General features: G+C 37.8%; 1 protein-coding gene across 1 annotated transcript in view; it reads left to right on the top strand.

The window, feature by feature from the left end:
• GFRAL (GDNF family receptor alpha like) overlaps window positions 1-8,044 on the top strand; it is an 88,189-nt gene extending 80,145 nt beyond the window's left edge. Inside the window, 4 exon segments of the mRNA XM_088831513.1 lie at window positions 5,137-5,232; window positions 5,348-5,420; window positions 7,971-7,992; window positions 7,994-8,044. Coding sequence (XP_088687639.1) covers window positions 5,137-5,232; window positions 5,348-5,420; window positions 7,971-7,992; window positions 7,994-8,044 — 242 coding nt within the window.
• Window positions 8,045-17,633: the final 9,589 nt, after the last annotated feature.

Here is a 17,633-nt window from a genome sequence, read left to right as displayed (position 1 = left end):
TTTTGCTGACTCTATACAGCTTCTCCATCTTTGCCTACAAAGAAAGTGATGAATTTGATTTTGGTACTGACCATTTGGTGATGTCTGTGTATAAAGTCTCTTGTGTTGTTGAAAAAGGGTATTTTCTATGACTAGTGCATTGTATGGGGAGAATTCAGTTAACCTTTGCCCTACTTTATTTTGTTCTCCAAGGGCAAACTTGCCTGTTGTTCCAGATATATCTTGACTTCCTACTTTTGCATTCCAATCCCCAATGATGAATAGGACATCTTTTTTTTAGGTGTTAGTTCTAGGACGTATTCTAGGTCTTCATAGAAATAATCAACTTCAGTTTCTTTGGCATCCATGGTAGGGGCATGACTTGGATTTCTGTGATGTTGAATGGCTTGCCTTGGAAACAAACCGAGATCATTCTGTCACTTTTGAGGTTGCACCCAAGTACTGTATTTAGGACTCTTTCGTTGATTATGGGGGCTACTCAGTTTCTTCTATGGGATTCTTGCCCACAGTAGTAGATATAATGATAATCTGAATTAAATTCACCCATTCCCGTCCATTTCAGTTCACTGATTCCTAGGATAGCGATGTTTATTCTTACCATCTCCTATTTGACCACATCCAATTTTCCCTGATTTGTGGACCTAACACTTCAGGTTCCTATGTAATACTGTTCTTTGCAGCATTGGATTTTACCCTCATCACCAGACACGTCCACAACTGAGCATCTTATCCACTTTGACCCAGTCGCTTCATTCATCCTGGGACTATTGGTAATTCTCCTCCACTCTTCCCCAGGAGCACGTTGGACACCTTCAGACCTGGGGGAACTCATCTTTTGGGGTCATATCTTTTCAGTCTTTTATACAGTTCATGAGGTTCTCATGGCAAGTATACTGGGGTGGTTTGTTCCCTCCTCCAGTGGATCACCTTTTGTCAGAACACTCTACTATGGCCCATCTGTCTTGGGTGGCCCTGCATGGCATGACTCATAGCTTCATTGAGTTACACAAGTCCTTTTGTGATCCAAGAAGGGGACTGATCCACAGTGGGTAACCTAAGATCTACCCTTTCAGGAAAACTGTAATCATTGTTAACAATAGGCCCTATGGTATACAATAGATTCCTAGATTCATTCGTTTTGCATAACTGAAATCTTATACCCATTGACTAATAACTCAGGTTTCCGTGTCACCCCAGCCCCTGGCAACTACCATGAGTTTAGCCACAGTGGGAGAAGATAAACCTAAGACATACTTTTCTTTGAAGTTTATGAATTACATAGAAGAATATGCCTTGTTGATTCCTGTTATAGCTGCTTAAGGAAAGCATATTACTTAGTTAGTTTAGTTTTGAGGCACACATTTTAGTAGCAATGGTGTTATATCTATGTTAGGTGTTTAAATCTTGATTTATCATATTAATAATGTATAGGCTTTTCAGATTTGTAGCCGCTGATATATTTTCCATTCTCCTAGCAGCAATGCCCCTTCAATCCACTTTAGAAGGAGGTTTTCATATACTGATGATTGAAAGAGTCCATGATGTATGGACTCTCAATTCTGATCATTAGGTGAAGCAATTAAAAACTCATTTTTAATTTGGGAATTAACATACCTTCAGGTGGGACAATATTGACCAAATTAGAAATAACACCAGGCCTAGGATACACAAGAAGAGTATCCTTTAATTTTCCTTCTCAATAAGATGTTGTCATGGTATTGGTGCTGTTTATTTAAACTTAGAAAGAAGACAATAGAATTTTAACTATGCCATGGGATTCATTAACAGGAATGAATCCAGAGTTTGGGATTAACATGTATACACTACTATACATAAAATAGATAACTAGCAAGGACCTACTGTATAGCACAGGGAACTATATTCAATATCTTGTAATAACCTATAATGGAAAAGACTCTAAAAATAATGTAGATAGCGCTGTTGTGTCCTACTCTTGTGATCCACGAACTGTAGCCTGACAGTCTCCTTTGTCCGTGGGATTCCCCAGGCAAGAGTACTGGAGTGGGTTGCCGTTTCCTTCTCCAAAAAATAATGTATACATACATATATATATAATTTATTAACTTTTAATTAAGGATAATTACAATACTGTTAGCTTCTGTCATACATCAACATGAAATATATAAATATACATGTAAAACGGAATCACGTTGCTGTACACCTGAAACCATCACAACATTGTAAATCAACTTTACTTCCATTTAAAAAAGACAGATACATTAACATATTTTAAAAATTATTCTATGAAAATGTTCCTTTCATCAAATTTTTCTCCCAATCAGAGTCTTCTGGGTTATGCCTTAATTGAAGGTTGACAAATCTGTAGTTTGTACTCAAGTTAATTAGTCTCAAGAACTCTGACATTTATTTTTAAATCATGACTTTGTGTCTGATCTGCCACATTTTTTACAATGCATTTACTACTTCATATAAATTATACAAAGTAAAGGTTTGGTCTGCATCAGCTCTCAGCCACTGCTGTGCAAGATTTTTGGAAGAAAAAAAAAAGAGAAATGATCCCATCTCTGTAGCTCATTCGGGGAGAATACTATTTAAATTTGTTCTTACTGTAAGGCTGAAATTAATCTTGATTTCCCGTCAAATGTACAGGGATTTTACAATATAGTTCATAATAGTATCTAATTCCTCTAGGGTAGGAGTTAAGATAAACAAGTCACAGACAATGTTTATCTATAAATATAGCAGATGGTGTGGGACTGAGGTCGGTTATTAACTCTGCCGACTTTAATTTCATGGTTATAAAACACAGTAAGCCTCACTGTTTATAAAAGGTGGGGGACAACCTCCAGTGGGCTTCAGTAGCCAAGAAACCCTCTGTAACATTAATCTCTTCTAGCTGATATTTGGTATTCTCCTAGGGTACAATATTTAAGATTGTGGAGTGACTGCTAGTCACATTAAAATTTTCACTGGGATCATTAGCTAGCATTTCTGTCATTGATCTATTATAACTTTGTTAATGAGTTCCATGTGAGTGAAATTTAGTGAATGAGACAATTCTTTCTAAGCCTTACTAGGTGAATGTTTAACAATTACCTTAGGCAGTTATAGATCTAAAAGATAGCCTGATTAATCAAAATCTTACCATTTTTCTAATATAAAGATAAATTGTAATATCTAACTAGGCAAAAATGTACTGAGGGGTAGAATTTAATAAACGAAAACCAATAGCATCATTTGAATAATCAGCCAATGTACATTACATACATTTACATTTAGTTAATGAATCACCTCAAATGTCACAAAACACCATAGAATTTAAAAGAGAAGCAAAACAATGTATGCTTAATATTCCAATTTTCTTAAATATAAAATTTAATTATGATCACTTAGTTCACTAAACAACTGTATGTTTAACTTGATTGAAATTAATTCTTCCCCCCAAAACACACTGTTATTTAAAAAAAAAATTCGAAATAGCTCAATTTTTCCTTTCTGAGGTTCTAGTGAATAACAGAATTATTTCATAACCACAAAAGTGAAAAATATCAAAAGCTCTACTTCTATTGCTTTTACATTCAGAAGAGGTTGATTTTTCACTTCCTAAGAAGGTCAGACTTCTATAAATATATGATAATCTGATAGGTGAGTTGGGGATTAAGACAATCTTGAGCTAAAAATGTCTTAACAGTTAATGTCTGAACTGTGTGCTAATGTCTTAACTCCTTGAGAATTAGTTTTCAGTGACAAAATTCTCAGGTACCTTTCTAGCTCTTATATTAGGCTGCTTCTCCTGCACCCACCCTGATCATTTTATTACTGATCTCAAACAGTCTGGTTCCTGTGATTTCTACCAGGTATTCAGGGCGGACCTCACACCTTGGCTCCAAGGAGCTGGCTCCTGACGTATCAGTCCTGGGCAGAGTGAGGACTAAACGGGACTGTTGGTTAACAGGCCTTCCCTCCTTTCCCACTCAGAGCCTGTTGTCATTGGATGCAATTCCCTGTTTATTTGATACACTCACTTCTGCAAAAAAATCTATCCACCCAGCCTCCCAGGTCTCAAAATGTGTGAAACATCTGTAACAGAAGATAGCAAACTCTCTTGCAAGTGGAGGCTCTACCTCAGTTTCCTTTGTTTTTCTTTTCTTTCTTTTTTTTTAAGTCTTAAAACCCACCTGAACCATTATCATTAAAGAAATTAGTTATTGGTATGTTTGACATATATGTTTGTGTCAACTTGAATCAAAACTAGGGGTGATTTCAAATTTATCAATAAAATCACCTAAACCAGAGCTCAGTTAACTCCAAAGATCCAAAGCTTGCACCTTCTTATGAGTTATGAAGTGAGGGTGGAATACATTTAGGACAAAATGGACAAGAAGAAGAGGGCTATGGACTGATCAAGAGGACCCCGACTCTTCGTGACCCCATGGACTGTAGCCCTCCAGGTTCCTCTGACCATGGGATTCTCCAGGCAAGAATACTTGAGTGGGTTGCTATGCCCTTCTCTAAAGGATCTTCCCAACCCAGGGATCGAACCCAGGTCTCCCACATTGCAGGCAGATTCTTTAGCATCTGAGCCACCTGGAAAGCCCCTAAGTAAGATAAAAATATGTAAAAACAATATAAAATGAAGTGGTTCAAAAAGGGAGACAGAATAGGGAAATAAGCAAAACCAGATATTGAAGGGTCTAGGTAGAGAGTTGAACAGAGTGACTGGTTTAGGGGCTGTCCTGAAGGTACTCTAAAAATTCATAAATACAGTGGGTCTTGGGGAAATGTGTACTCAAACAATCACTCTTGTAATGAAGGAATGTTTTTCAGTATCCCAATGTGCAGCCTTAAATTATTGTATTTTTTTCCTAGTCTATGTATAAGGCAAAATGAACTGTATTATAAAATGCAATCATTATTCTAGTAATATTTTTTAAAAGCAACTTCAATTATGCAGTTATTTGATTAAAGGTGAAAAAGGCTGTTAACATTGAATAAAAGTGTTCCCCCTTTTACCCAAATCTATCATAACAATATTATATTAAAATACCATCATAGAAATAAATTGTTGTCTTACCAAGCAAATTACAACCCAAGGGATAAAAATGATGCATGACTTTGATATACTTTCACCTCATTTTCATTGCTTTCTTTCAGATTATCCGACCCTGTCTAAGGTCAAAGGCATTGCATTGCAAAAAGGAAAGCATGCAAAGGAGATAACTCTCAGTGGATTTCATCCCCCCTTCAATGGTCAGTTAAAAATCCATCCTCTGGTGCTTGCTTCAGCAGCACATATACTAAAAATCCACCCTCTATAGTGTTCATTCTAAAAACCCAGTACTTTAAAAGCATCTTTTACTTCTAGGAGAAGTCATCTATGCTGTCACGTGCATGACGGTCACCTGCGGGATCATTCTCCTGGTCATGGCCAAACTGAGGTAATGGGATGCAGCTCAGCAGGGAGGGCTGTAAGGGGACCAGCCCTGTGAGACCACGCGTCAGAAAGGCAGAGCTAAGCAGGGCCGAGAAGCAGTGCTTGTCCCTTCAGATACGGGAATCGTGGGATGGGTCTATGAGAACGTTACCCTGGCTTCATATGTAAGGGAAGCGTGATCACACTGGATGATTCACGCTGCATTTTATAAGCATATATGCATCGTTCTTCCAGTGAAATGTCTCTCAATCTTTCCCCCAGTTTTCCTACAAAACCCAAATTGAACTTTGCTGCATTTATTATTCAGATCCCTTGCAGGGTTAATCTGCTCACATAATGGACCTGTTGTGTATTTCGCACACTTTATATTTACCTGAAGATATAGTCTTTAATTTCTTATAAGCTGAGTTTTATTATTTTTGTTCACAGTTATTAAGTGAGGTATGAAATGAGGCCTCATCAGGCACCTTAAAAGAACTTATTCCTATTGCCTGACTTAATTTACTTTTTCCAAATCTTCTCTTTCCTTGGCTGCCTTCACTGTGAATGTGAGACCTTAAGTTAAATATATATCAATTGTAGATGTCAAAATGTCTAGGGTTGAAAATTTTTCCACTTATCTAACACTTACAAAGAGATATAAAGTATTCAGTTGCTTATTTTTAATTAAAATAGTAATAAAATAATAATAAGCTATAATAAGTAAAGTATTTGATATTTAAATATCAGTGATGTTCATTTGCTTATTAATGATACAAATGTGTATGAAGTGCAAGTGAAAGTCACTCAGTCATGTCCAACTCTTTGTGACCCCATGGACTATGCAGTCCATGGAATTCTTCATATATACAAATGTGTATATTTTTGCATAATTTTAATGAAAAATATATATATTAAGTATGTGTGCATACATATATGATATATACATTATATACATGTACCTAAAATATATTTATCAGTAAGATTAAGCCTGAGGGCAGCAGAGGCAGTGGACGTTTATCTCATGATTCTCAGACAACAAGATTCAGTAAACTTGATGATGCTGGTACATCTATGGCTCCTCAGACTCCACGACCAGAGAGACCAAGTGTGAGACTTAATGGGGAGGTGTGTGGTGGTAGCAAGTGGTCGGGTACATGATCAGTGTGTGCTCTATCTACAGGCATTCAAGCTTACTTATTTTTAAATGTAATCCCAGCTAAACATATTCCCCTGTTGGATCTCCTCTAACCAACTCCTCTAACCATTTAATTTGATGCTGACCAATATCAATACCAAACTGTTTTTCTTCAAGGCCTTTAAAGTTGTATTTGTATGAAAAGATATTCTTTGAGTTCCAAGATACAGTTTAAAGGCCAAAGTATTAGAGTCAATGTCAAGGGGGAAAATAGCATTTGGAATTCATTAAACTTTCCTTTGTTTGGTTTAGAATATCTGAAAGCACGGTTCAGTTTCTGGGCCTGCCTAGACATTCCATCACAGAGAACTGATGGAGAGAAGCGTAGAAAACTTTCCAACTTAGCAAAAGCCCTATAGGTCCTCAATCTTTACTCATATCTGCCACCTGGGCCCAGGGCTCCTTTACAGATTACTCTTGTGTTTCAGGTAAATAAGGCCCATGACTATTCAAAATTTCCTACATATCAGCTGTTAAATTCTCTCTTCTTACCTGCATAGAAAGGCATGTTCCTTTACTGGATGACAATGAGTGTTATAGGCAAAAATCTTGAGTTGACTGTAATATATATTGAAAAACAAATTTCATATTATATTATTATTACTTATATGATTAATAATATAATAATTATACTATATTATTAATATCATTAATAATATAGCTTATTATGTATTATAATGTTATAACTATGTTTTATCATTATTTTATATTATTTTAGTTATAACTTGCTTTCCATGCAATTTAAAATTGATCCTTACATGGATCTGAAATATCCAGACCCAGTGGTAATAAAAGAGAAAAGTAAAAGCCATCGTGGAAAGATGGAATAAAATGAAACAGAAACATCAGTAACCACAATACCTGTGTCAACTCATTCTGGAGATCAATAATGCTTTCTTCATGAAAGCAGGCTGCTTGCCACTTACCTGATGGACAGATCTAATCCATGTGAACACTTGTTTGTATGCAGTAAAGATTTAAGGTTTTTGCATTTGTTTTGTGTTATACTAAATCAAAACAACTCTAAATCTTCAAAGAATTTTGCAATGAAGCCAATAACTAAAAATTTAAATATGTGAGAGAAAAGACTCTATTTTTATTCATGTCAGTGTAATGCAAAACCAATACAATAATGTAATTAGCCTCCAATTAAAATAAATTTTTTAAAAAATAAATAAAAAATGAAAATGATTACTTGGAGAACATTGTTAAATGCATGATACTTAGACCTTAGAATATTCTATTTTTTTTGACCTTCACTTTTAAAAACTTATCTTCCTCTTCAGGCACACAATCGAACCAAAAATATAAGCACAGACACATTTGTAAAATCCTTAAAATGGCATATTATTGACTTTTACTTTTGTTTTTATATAGAACCTTCAGAATATTGAATCAAAACAAGAGATCCTTCACCAACTCAAATACCTGGCAGACTCATGATTCATTAAGAGTCATGGATCATTAACAATCACTTTTGTTAAAGCAAGTCAACAGAATATCCTTTCCATCATCAAAGAAAATGTTAGGCAGATTTAATGATCCTGGATCATCAAATATATTCATGTAAGGTATAATAATTGGTATGATGTAAGATTTGTTTTTTTCTTAAGAAAATATTCAAGTGTAAATTTACAGTCATATCTTTTGTGACACTAGTATAGAATCACAGAATTATCCTTGAAGCCAAAAATTGTTATTCTAAATTACAGTCTGCATGATTTGTTTAATAGTAAATTTGAGTCCATATATGAGTAATTGGTTGTGTATCATAATGTAATGTTTTATAGTTAAACAGGTTTTTTTCTGATCAAATTTATAAATGCCTTTTAACTTTCCAAAAGCAAAAATGCTAACAAAAAATCCAGTATATTTGTTATTTGTATATTCATTTCCAAATCATCAACCAAATCGTTAGCATTGAGTTTAAGTTTCTAAATATGCTTGATTAGATGATTAGTTGTAAAAATCAGAAGTTATATTTTTGGATTTTCTAATTTGAATATTTTTGAACTTTTTAACTTGATGTCTTTATGTCATGTTCAAAAAGATATAAAGCAACTACACTGGTTGAAAAAAATCAATGTGCATTTCAATGATATATTTCATTTATAAATTTAATTTTTTATGCTAACTTTTACTGAGCTTCTGCAATATAAAGTAATATGATAATTGTTACTTTCTGTACTGTTACAATATTGCTACTTTAGGCCTGACTTGACATCTGAATATAATTATGAACAGAAAATTATGGAAAAGATGTTTGTTAAGTTTTTGATACATATGTGCTATTCAACTGTCTACAATCACATTGTTACCCATTGCTAATAAAAAAAACATGAGCTTGTTTTATCTGTAGTGACACAGAGGTTCAAATATTCAAGAACAGGAACATATATTTAGTGACATATTTACAATTAAAAGTCAAACATTTTCGACCTGCTTGGTAGTGCTGTTCACTATCAGTTCAGTTCAGTTCAGTCGCTCAGTCGTGTCCGACTCTCTGTGACCCCATGAATCGCAGCACGCCAGGTCAAATTGTCTGCTGCTGCTGCTGCTGCTGCTAAGTCGCGTCAGTCGTGTCCGACTCTGCGCGACCCCATAGACGGCAGCCCACCAGGCTCCTCCGTCCATTGGATTTTCCAGGCAAGAGTTCTGGAGTGGGTTGCCATTTCCTTCTCCGTCAAACTGTCTACAATCAGTTAAACCTGAAATTAACATTTGGCCGTGTTTAGCTGGAGCAATGGTAAAGCCAGCCTTTATCTTTTTAAACGGGGAAGAATAATAGTCAGTGAGTCACAAAACTCCTTCAAAGAGCTCTCCATATTCCAGAGGCTGTTCAGTCTCTTAGTTACATCAGTTCAACTCAGTTCAGTCACACAGTCGTGTCCGACTCTTTGCGACCCCATGAACCGCAGCACGCCAGGGCTGTCCATCACCAGCTCCCGGAGTCCACCCAACTCCGTATCCATCGAGTAGATGATGCCATCCAACCATCTCATCCCCTGTCGTCCCCTTCTCCTGCCCTTACTTACATAAGAGAAGGTAAATAGTACTTTCCATCTCCCAGTCACTGCCATTTAATGCAGGCTTGCTAAAGCCAGAGAAACGTACTGTTCTCTAGAAAATGGAGGAAATCAAGTTGTTTTTAGAAATATGTTTGTGTTGAATAGAGAAGAGTGGGGGATAGAGTGTGAAATAATAACTGAGGGTTAAAAAGATTAAGCAATTTCTTATAGTCTCACAGTGGTCAACAAAAAATTAGTAATTGAACACCGATAAAGCAGATTTCAGAATCTTGTATCTTAAATCCTAAACTCTACTGCTAGTTTCTCATCCCAGCTGTAACTATGCCATTTTTGCACATAAACAACCAGGAAATAGCTGTTTCAAATAATCTTCTCTGAAGTACTGCATTTATCAATTTACATTACTTGTCTAGTAATTAGATGCTTTTACCTGTAATAAATCCCATGGACAGAAAGCCCGGCAGGCTGTGGTCCATATGGTCACAAAGAGTCTGACACTAATGGAGTGACTTTGCACACACACACACCTGTAATAAAATGCCTTAAGCAATAAGGAATACATAATATTTCCTATGTCGAGTTCCAAAATAGAACATCTCAAGGATCATTGATTTTGCCATTTAGTGACAACTTCTAGGATTCAAATTTTTGTTTTCCACTATTTTCATAGTTAATGAATGACTGGCACAGGCAAGCTTCATAAGAAGATATGGGCATAAGTTCAGTTCAGTCACTCAGTCGTGTCCAACTCTTTGCACCCCATGGGCTGCAGCACGCTAGGCTTCCCTGTCCATCACCAACTCCCAGAGTTTACTCAAACTCATGTCCATTGAGTTGGTGAGCCATCCAACCATCTCATCCTCTGTCATCCCCTTCTCCTCCCACCTTCAATCTTTCCCAACATCAGGGTCTTTTCAAATGAGTCTGTTCTTCCCATCAGGTGACCAAAGTATTGGAGTTTCAGCTTCAGCATCAGTCCTTCCAATGAATATTCAGGATAGATTTCCTTTAGGATTGACTTGTTTGATCTCCTTGCAGTCCAAGAGACTCTCAAGAGTCTTCTCCAACACCACAGTTCAAAAGCATCAGTTCTTTGGCGCTCAGCTTTCTTTATAGTCCAACTCTCACATCTACATATGACTAGTGGAAAAAACCATAGCTATGACTAAATGGACCTTTGTTGGCAAAGTAATGTCTCTGCTTTTTAATATGCTGTCTAGGTTGGTCATAGCTTTTCTTCCAAGGAGCAAGCATCTTTTAATGTCATAGCTGCAGTCACCATATGCAGTGATTTGGGAGCCCCAAAAATAAAATCTCTCAATATTTCCATTGTTTCCCAATCTATTTGCCAAGGAGTGATGGGACCAGATGCCATGATCTTAGTTTTCTGATGGTTGAGTTTTAAGCCAGCTTTTTCACTCTCCTCTTTCACTTTCATCACAAGGCTCTTAGTTCTTCTTCACTTTCTGCCAAGGGTGGTGTCAGCTGCATATCCAAAGTTATCCATATTTCTCCCAGCAACCTTGATTCCAGGTGGTGCTTCATCTAGCCTGGTATTTTGCATTATGCACTCTCTATACAAGTTAAATAAAGAAGGTGATGATACACAGACTTGTCTTACTCTTTTCTTGATTTGGAATCAGTCTGTTGTTCCATGTCCAGTTCTAACTGTTGCTTCCTGACCTGCATACAAATTTCTCAGGAGGCAGGTCAGGTGTCTGGTATTCCCATCTCTTTAAGAATATTACATAGTGTGTAGTGATCCATAGAGTCAAAGTCTTTTGCATAGTCAATAAAGCAGAAATAGATGTTTTTCTGGAACTCTCTTGCTTTTCCCATGATCTGGAGGATGTTGGCAATTTGATCTCTGGTTCCTCTGCCTTTTCTAAGTCCAGCTTGAACATCTGGAATTTCACCATTCACGTACTGTTGAAACCTGGCTTGGAGAATTTTGAGCATTACTTTACTAGCTTGTGAGATGAGTGCTATTGTGCGGTAGTTTGAACATTCTTTGATATTGCCTTTCTGTGGTATTGGAATGAAAATTGACCTTTTCCAATCCTGTGGCCATTGCTGAGTTTTCCAAATTTGTTGGCATATTGAGTGTAGTACTTTCACAGCATCATCTTTTAGGATTTGAAACAGCTCAACTGGAATTCCATTACCTCCACTAGCTTTGTTTGGAGTGATGCTTCCTAAGGCCCACTTGACTTCACATTCCAGGATGTCTGGCTCTAGCTGAGTGATCACACCATCATGGTTATTTGGGTCATGAAGATCTTTTTTGTATAGTTCTGTGTATTCTTGAAACCTCTTATTAATATCATCTGCTTCTGTTCAGTTCAGTTCAGTCGCTCAGTCGTGTCCGACTCTCCGCGACCCCATGAATCAAAGCACGCCAGGCCTCCCTGTCCATCACCAACTCCCGGAGTACACTCAAACTCATGTCCACAGAGTCGGTGATGCCATCCAGCCATCTCATTCTCCGTCGTCCCCTTCTCCTCCCACCCCCAACCTTTCCCAGCATCAGAGTCTTTTCCAGTGAGTCAACTCGTCTCATGAGGTGGCCAAAGTATTGGAGTTTCAGCTTTAGCATCAGTCCCTCCAATGAACATCCAGGATTGATCTCCTTTAGAATGGACTGGTTGGATCTCCTTGCAGTATAAGGGACTCTCAAGAGTTTTCTCCAACACCACAGTTCAAAAGCATCGATTCTTCGGCGATCAGCTTTCTTCACAGTCCAACTCTCACATCCATACATGACCACGGGAAAAACCATTGCCTTGACTAGACGGACCTTGGTCGGCAAAGTAATGTCTCTGCTTTTTAATATACTTTCAAGGTTGGTCATAACTTTCCTTCCAAGGAGCAAGCGTCTTTTAATTTCATGGCTGCAATCAGCATCTGCAGTGATTTTGGAGCCCAAAAAAACAAAGTCTGACACTGTTTCCATTGTTTTTCCATCTATTTCCCATGAAGTGATGGGATCAGATGCCATGATCTTTGTTTTCTGAATGTTGAGCTTCAAGCCAACCTTTTCACTCTCCTCTTTCACTTTCATCAAGAGGCTTTTGAGTTCCTCTTCACTTTCTGCCATAAGGGTAGTGTCATCTGCATATCTGAGGTTATTGATATTTCTCCCAGCAATCTTGATTCCAGCTTGTGCTTCTTCCAGCCCAGCGTTCCTCATGATGTACTCTGCATATAAGTTAAATAAGCAAGGTGACAATATACAACCTTGACGTACACCTTTTCCTATTTGGAACCAGTCTGTTGTTCCATGACCAGTTCTAACTGTTGCTTCCTGACCTGCATACAGGTTTCTCAAGAGGCAGGTCAGGTGGTCTGGGATTCCCATCTCTTTCAGAATGTTCCACAGTTTATTGTGATCCACACAGTCAAAGGCTTTGGCATAGTCAATGAAGCAGAAATAGATGTTTTTCTGAAACTCTCTTGCTTTCTCCATGATCCAGCGGATGTTGGCAATTTGATCTCTGGTGCCTCTGCCTTTTCTAAAACCTGCTTGAACATCTGGGAGTTCACGGTTTACATACTGCTGAAGCCTGGCTTGGAGAATTTTGAGCATGACTTTACTAGCGTGTGAGATGAGTGCAATTGTGCGGTAGTTTGAGCATTCTTTGGCATTGCCTTTCTTTGGGATTGGAATGAAGACTGACCTCTTCCAGTCCTGTGGCCACTGCTGAGTTTTCCAAATCTGCTGGCATATTGAGTGCAGCACTTTCACAGCATCATCTTTCAAGACTTGAAATAGCTCAACTGGAATTCCATCACCTCCACTAGCTTTGTTCGTAGTGATGCTTTCTAAGGCCCACTTGACTTCACATTCCAAGATGTCTGGCTCTAGGTCAGTGATCACATTATCGTGACTATCTTGGTCGTGAAGATCTTTTTTGTACAGTTCTTCTGTGTATTCCTGCCACCTCTTCTTAATATCTTCTGCTTCTGTTAGGTCCATACCATTTCTGCCCTTTATTGTGCCCATCTTTGCATGAAATGTTCCCTTGGTATCTCTAATTTTCTTGAAGAGATCTCTAGTCTTTCCCATTCTATTATTTTCCTCTATTTCTTTGCATTGATCGCTGAGGAAGGCTTTCTTATCTCTCCTTATTTTTCTTTGGAACTCTGCATTCAAATGGGTATATCTTTCCTTTTTTCCTTTACCTTTCACTTCTCTTATTTTCATAGCTGTTTGCAAGGCCTCCTCAGACAACCATTTTGCCTTTTTTCATTTCTTTTTCTTGGGGATGATCTTGATCCCTATCTCCTGTACAATGTCAAGAACCTCCACCCATAGTTCTTCAGGCACTCTGTTTATCAGATCTAATCCCTTGAATTTATTTGTCACTTTCACTGTATAATCGTAAGGGATTTGATAGGTCACATTTGAATGGTGTAGTGGTTTTCCTTACTTTCTTCATTTTAAGTCTGAGTTTGGCAATAAGGAGTTCATGATTTGAGCCACAGTCAGCTCCCTGTCTTGTTTTTGCTGACTGTATAGAGCTTCTCCATCTTTGGCTGCAAAGAATATAATCAATCTGATTTCAGTGTTGACCATCTGGTGATGTCCATGTGTAGAGTCTTCTCTTGTGTTGTTGGAAGAGGGTTTGTTATGACCACCGTGTTCTTGTGGAAAAACTCTGTTCGTCTTTGACATGCTTCATTCCGTGCTCCAAGGCCAAATTTGCCTGTTACTCCAGGTATCTCTTGACTTCCTACTTTTGCATTCCAGCCCCCTATAATGAAAAGGACTTCTTTTTTTGGGTGTTAGTTCCAGAAAGTCTTGTAGGTCTTCATAGAACTATTCAACTTCAGCTTCTTCAGTATTACTGGTCAGGGCACAGACTTGGATTACTGATATTGAATGGTTTGCCTTGGAAATAAACAGAGATCATTCTGTCATTTTTGAGATTGCATCCAAGTACTGCATTTTGGACTCTTTTGTTGACCATGATGGCTACTCCATTTCTACTAAGGGATTCCTGCCCACAGTAGTAGATATAATGGTCATCTGAGTTAAATTCACCCATTCCAGTCCATTTTAGTTCACTGATACCTGAAATGTTGATTTTCACTCTTGCCATCTCCTGTTTGACCTCTTCCAATTTGCCTTGATTCATGGACCTAATGTTCCAGGTTCCTATGCAATATTGCTCTTTACAGCATCAGACTTTACTTCCATCACCAGTCACATCCACACCTGGGTGTTGTTTTTCCTTTTGCTCCATCTCTTCATTCTTTCTGGAGTTATTTCTCCATTGATCTCCAGTAGCATATTGGGCACCTACTGACCTGGGGAGTTCATCTTTTTGCCTTTTTCATACTGTTCATGGGGTTCTCAAGGCAAGAATACTGAGGTGGTTTGCCATTCCCTTCTCCAGGGGGCCACGTTTTGTCAGAACTCTCCACCATGACCCGTCTGTCTAGGGTAGCCCTACTTGTCAAGGCTCATAATTTCATTGAGTTTGACAAGGCTGTGGTCCATGTGATCAGATTGGTTCGTTTTCTGTGACTGTGATCTTCATTCTGTCTGCCCTCTGATGGGGGAGGATAAGAGTCTATGGAAGCTTCCTGATGGGAGTCACTGACTGATGGGAAACTTATACGGACACACAGGAATTTAAATTGCCAGAACTGACTTAGTCTAATAAGAACTGACCCAAGTCATCCAAGGAAAGGATGAATTCCCATGTAAAATCATAGTTCTATTTAGCAAGGATGAAGAGAACAGGAAGCTTGGGTAGGCAGCCAACAGCTTTATTTTTATTTGTTTTTAATTGGAAGATAATTGCTTTGCAATATTGTGTTGGGTCTGCCATATAACAATGGGGATCAGCCACAGGTACACTTATATCCCCTCCCTCATGAACCTCCAGCTACCTTTTTGTAAATGAATGATGCCTGTAAAGGCATCAAAAAAGTAAACCACATCAGTTTAGGCTTAAATTCTATATTTCACGAGGCTCTTTGTAACTAAAGAGCACAAACTTAAAATAGTGTTTCTCAGTATGTCAAAGCGTTCAAGTTCTATCAATTCAGAATTTTTTCTATTTATTAATGGATACATTTCATATGGTAGAAAACAATATTGGTTTTTTTGTGTAGGCAAGAACTTTTCATTTCCAGTAAAACTTTTTCCAGAAACGTAAAGATCATCCATTCACTGGCAGAGGAAATTTTTGAAGGCTGTGTTTCTGAAGATGAAGAATCCACTGAGTGATGAGGGAAGCATCACTGCCTCTGTTTCTCCTGGGAGGTGCTCATCAGAGGACTCTTCTGTGTATTGGGAACTTCTGCTTCAGCAGCACTAGATTGGTCAAATAAATGTCCCCCAGATACTAATATCATGTTCCCAAATATTAATAAGATAAAATCTCAGAGGTCCCTGATGCCAAACAAGTGCTCCAGCGGGAGAGCAGGATCATGCCGAAAGGGTAAAGGTGAGTTACAACCTATGGAGAGAATGCTGGGAAACAAAATTTCCAGAAACAGGAAATTCAAAAAGAGTAGGTGTCTGTTAGAAACAAGCTTCAGAGATACCTATCCTTTTCAGATCATGTCATCAAAATTAGTGTGCAAATAATAAGCATTAGACTAAAACAGTAGAATTTAAAGATATGTAATAGGAAAACAGAACTTATTATTGCCCCTAATATCTCAATAGTAGAGATCTTCCTCTATTTGAAGGTCAGTTTTGAGGGATTTGGAAGAGCAAAATGGTTGATGGACACATAAAGATTTATTCAGCATTTCCATGTTTGTTCTGAACATTGCCAGAGTGTGGAGGGGGTGCAGAAGAGGTGAGTGAGAATAAGGAGTGAGCAGAGCTCAGCACTGTAGGCAGAAATACTGAAATGCACAAGGATGGTTCATTGTAAAAATTATAAGGTATATGCCACCCATGATGGTAGTTCTTACTTAAAGCAAACAACTGGATAATAAAGAAAAGGAAATATCACTTTACACATTCATCTGGTTGTCTTACAAATACTGCAAATTTCTTTCATCACAGTTATTAATCCTTGTCCATCTTTTCTTCCTCATCTCCTGCTGTCTTTTTGTCTTCCCTCTAATTTTTAAAGTTTTATAAAGGCTAGGAACAAAGGCGAAGCCAGCTGCAGAATACTGTGAAAGGGCTAAGAAATAGGCACTGTCCATAAAAACACTTAGATCCATTCTTTTAGTCATTTCAAATGCACTTCAAATGAAATAACTTACAAAGTAAAATAAATGCATTGCTTATCTCATAAGGTGATATCCCCTCATACCTGTTAGAATGGCCATCATCAAAAAGACAAGAGATAAGTCTTGGAGTGGATGTGGAAAAATGGGAATCCTTGTGGATCACTGGTGGGAATACAAATTGAGCCACTATGGCAAACAGTGGTTCCTCAAAAAAAAAGAAAGAAAAAAAATGGAACTATCATGTGACCCAGGAATTCCACTTCTGGGTGTATACCCAAAGGATATGAAACCAGCATCTTGAAAATATATCTGTACCTCCATGTTGATTACAGCATTATTCACAGTAGCCAAGACACAGAAGCAGGCCTACTGTCCATCTATGGATGGTGGACAAAGAAGATACACACACACAGGAATATTATTAAGCCATAAGAAAAGGAGAATCATGTCATTTGCCACAGCGTGGATGGAACTTGAGGGCATTGTGCTAACTGAAACATCAGACAAGGAAAATTTCTTTGTTCTTTGTTCTCACAGTTCTGTGGAATCTGAAGAACAGCTGAACTCATTGAAACAGAGAATAAAGTGGTGGTTTCCAGGGGCTAGAGTCTGGGGGAAATGAAGAGATGCTGGTCAAAGGGACACAGTTCAAGTTATGAGATTAATATATTCTGGGCATATAGTTAACAATATTATATTTTATACTTGGAACTTCGTAGGAGAGTTGATGAAAAGAAATGTTAATTATGTGAGGTAACAGAAGTGCTAACTAACCATGGTGTAGCAACCATTTCTCAGTATATAATTG

This window comes from Moschus berezovskii, chromosome 23 (assembly GCF_049115385.1).
Source record: "Moschus berezovskii isolate FMDL1 chromosome 23, NW_MosBer_1.0, whole genome shotgun sequence".
NCBI lineage: Eukaryota > Metazoa > Chordata > Mammalia > Artiodactyla > Moschidae > Moschus > Moschus berezovskii.
Note: the sequence above shows the minus strand (reverse complement) of the source record. Positions and strands in the feature narration are given on the sequence as shown.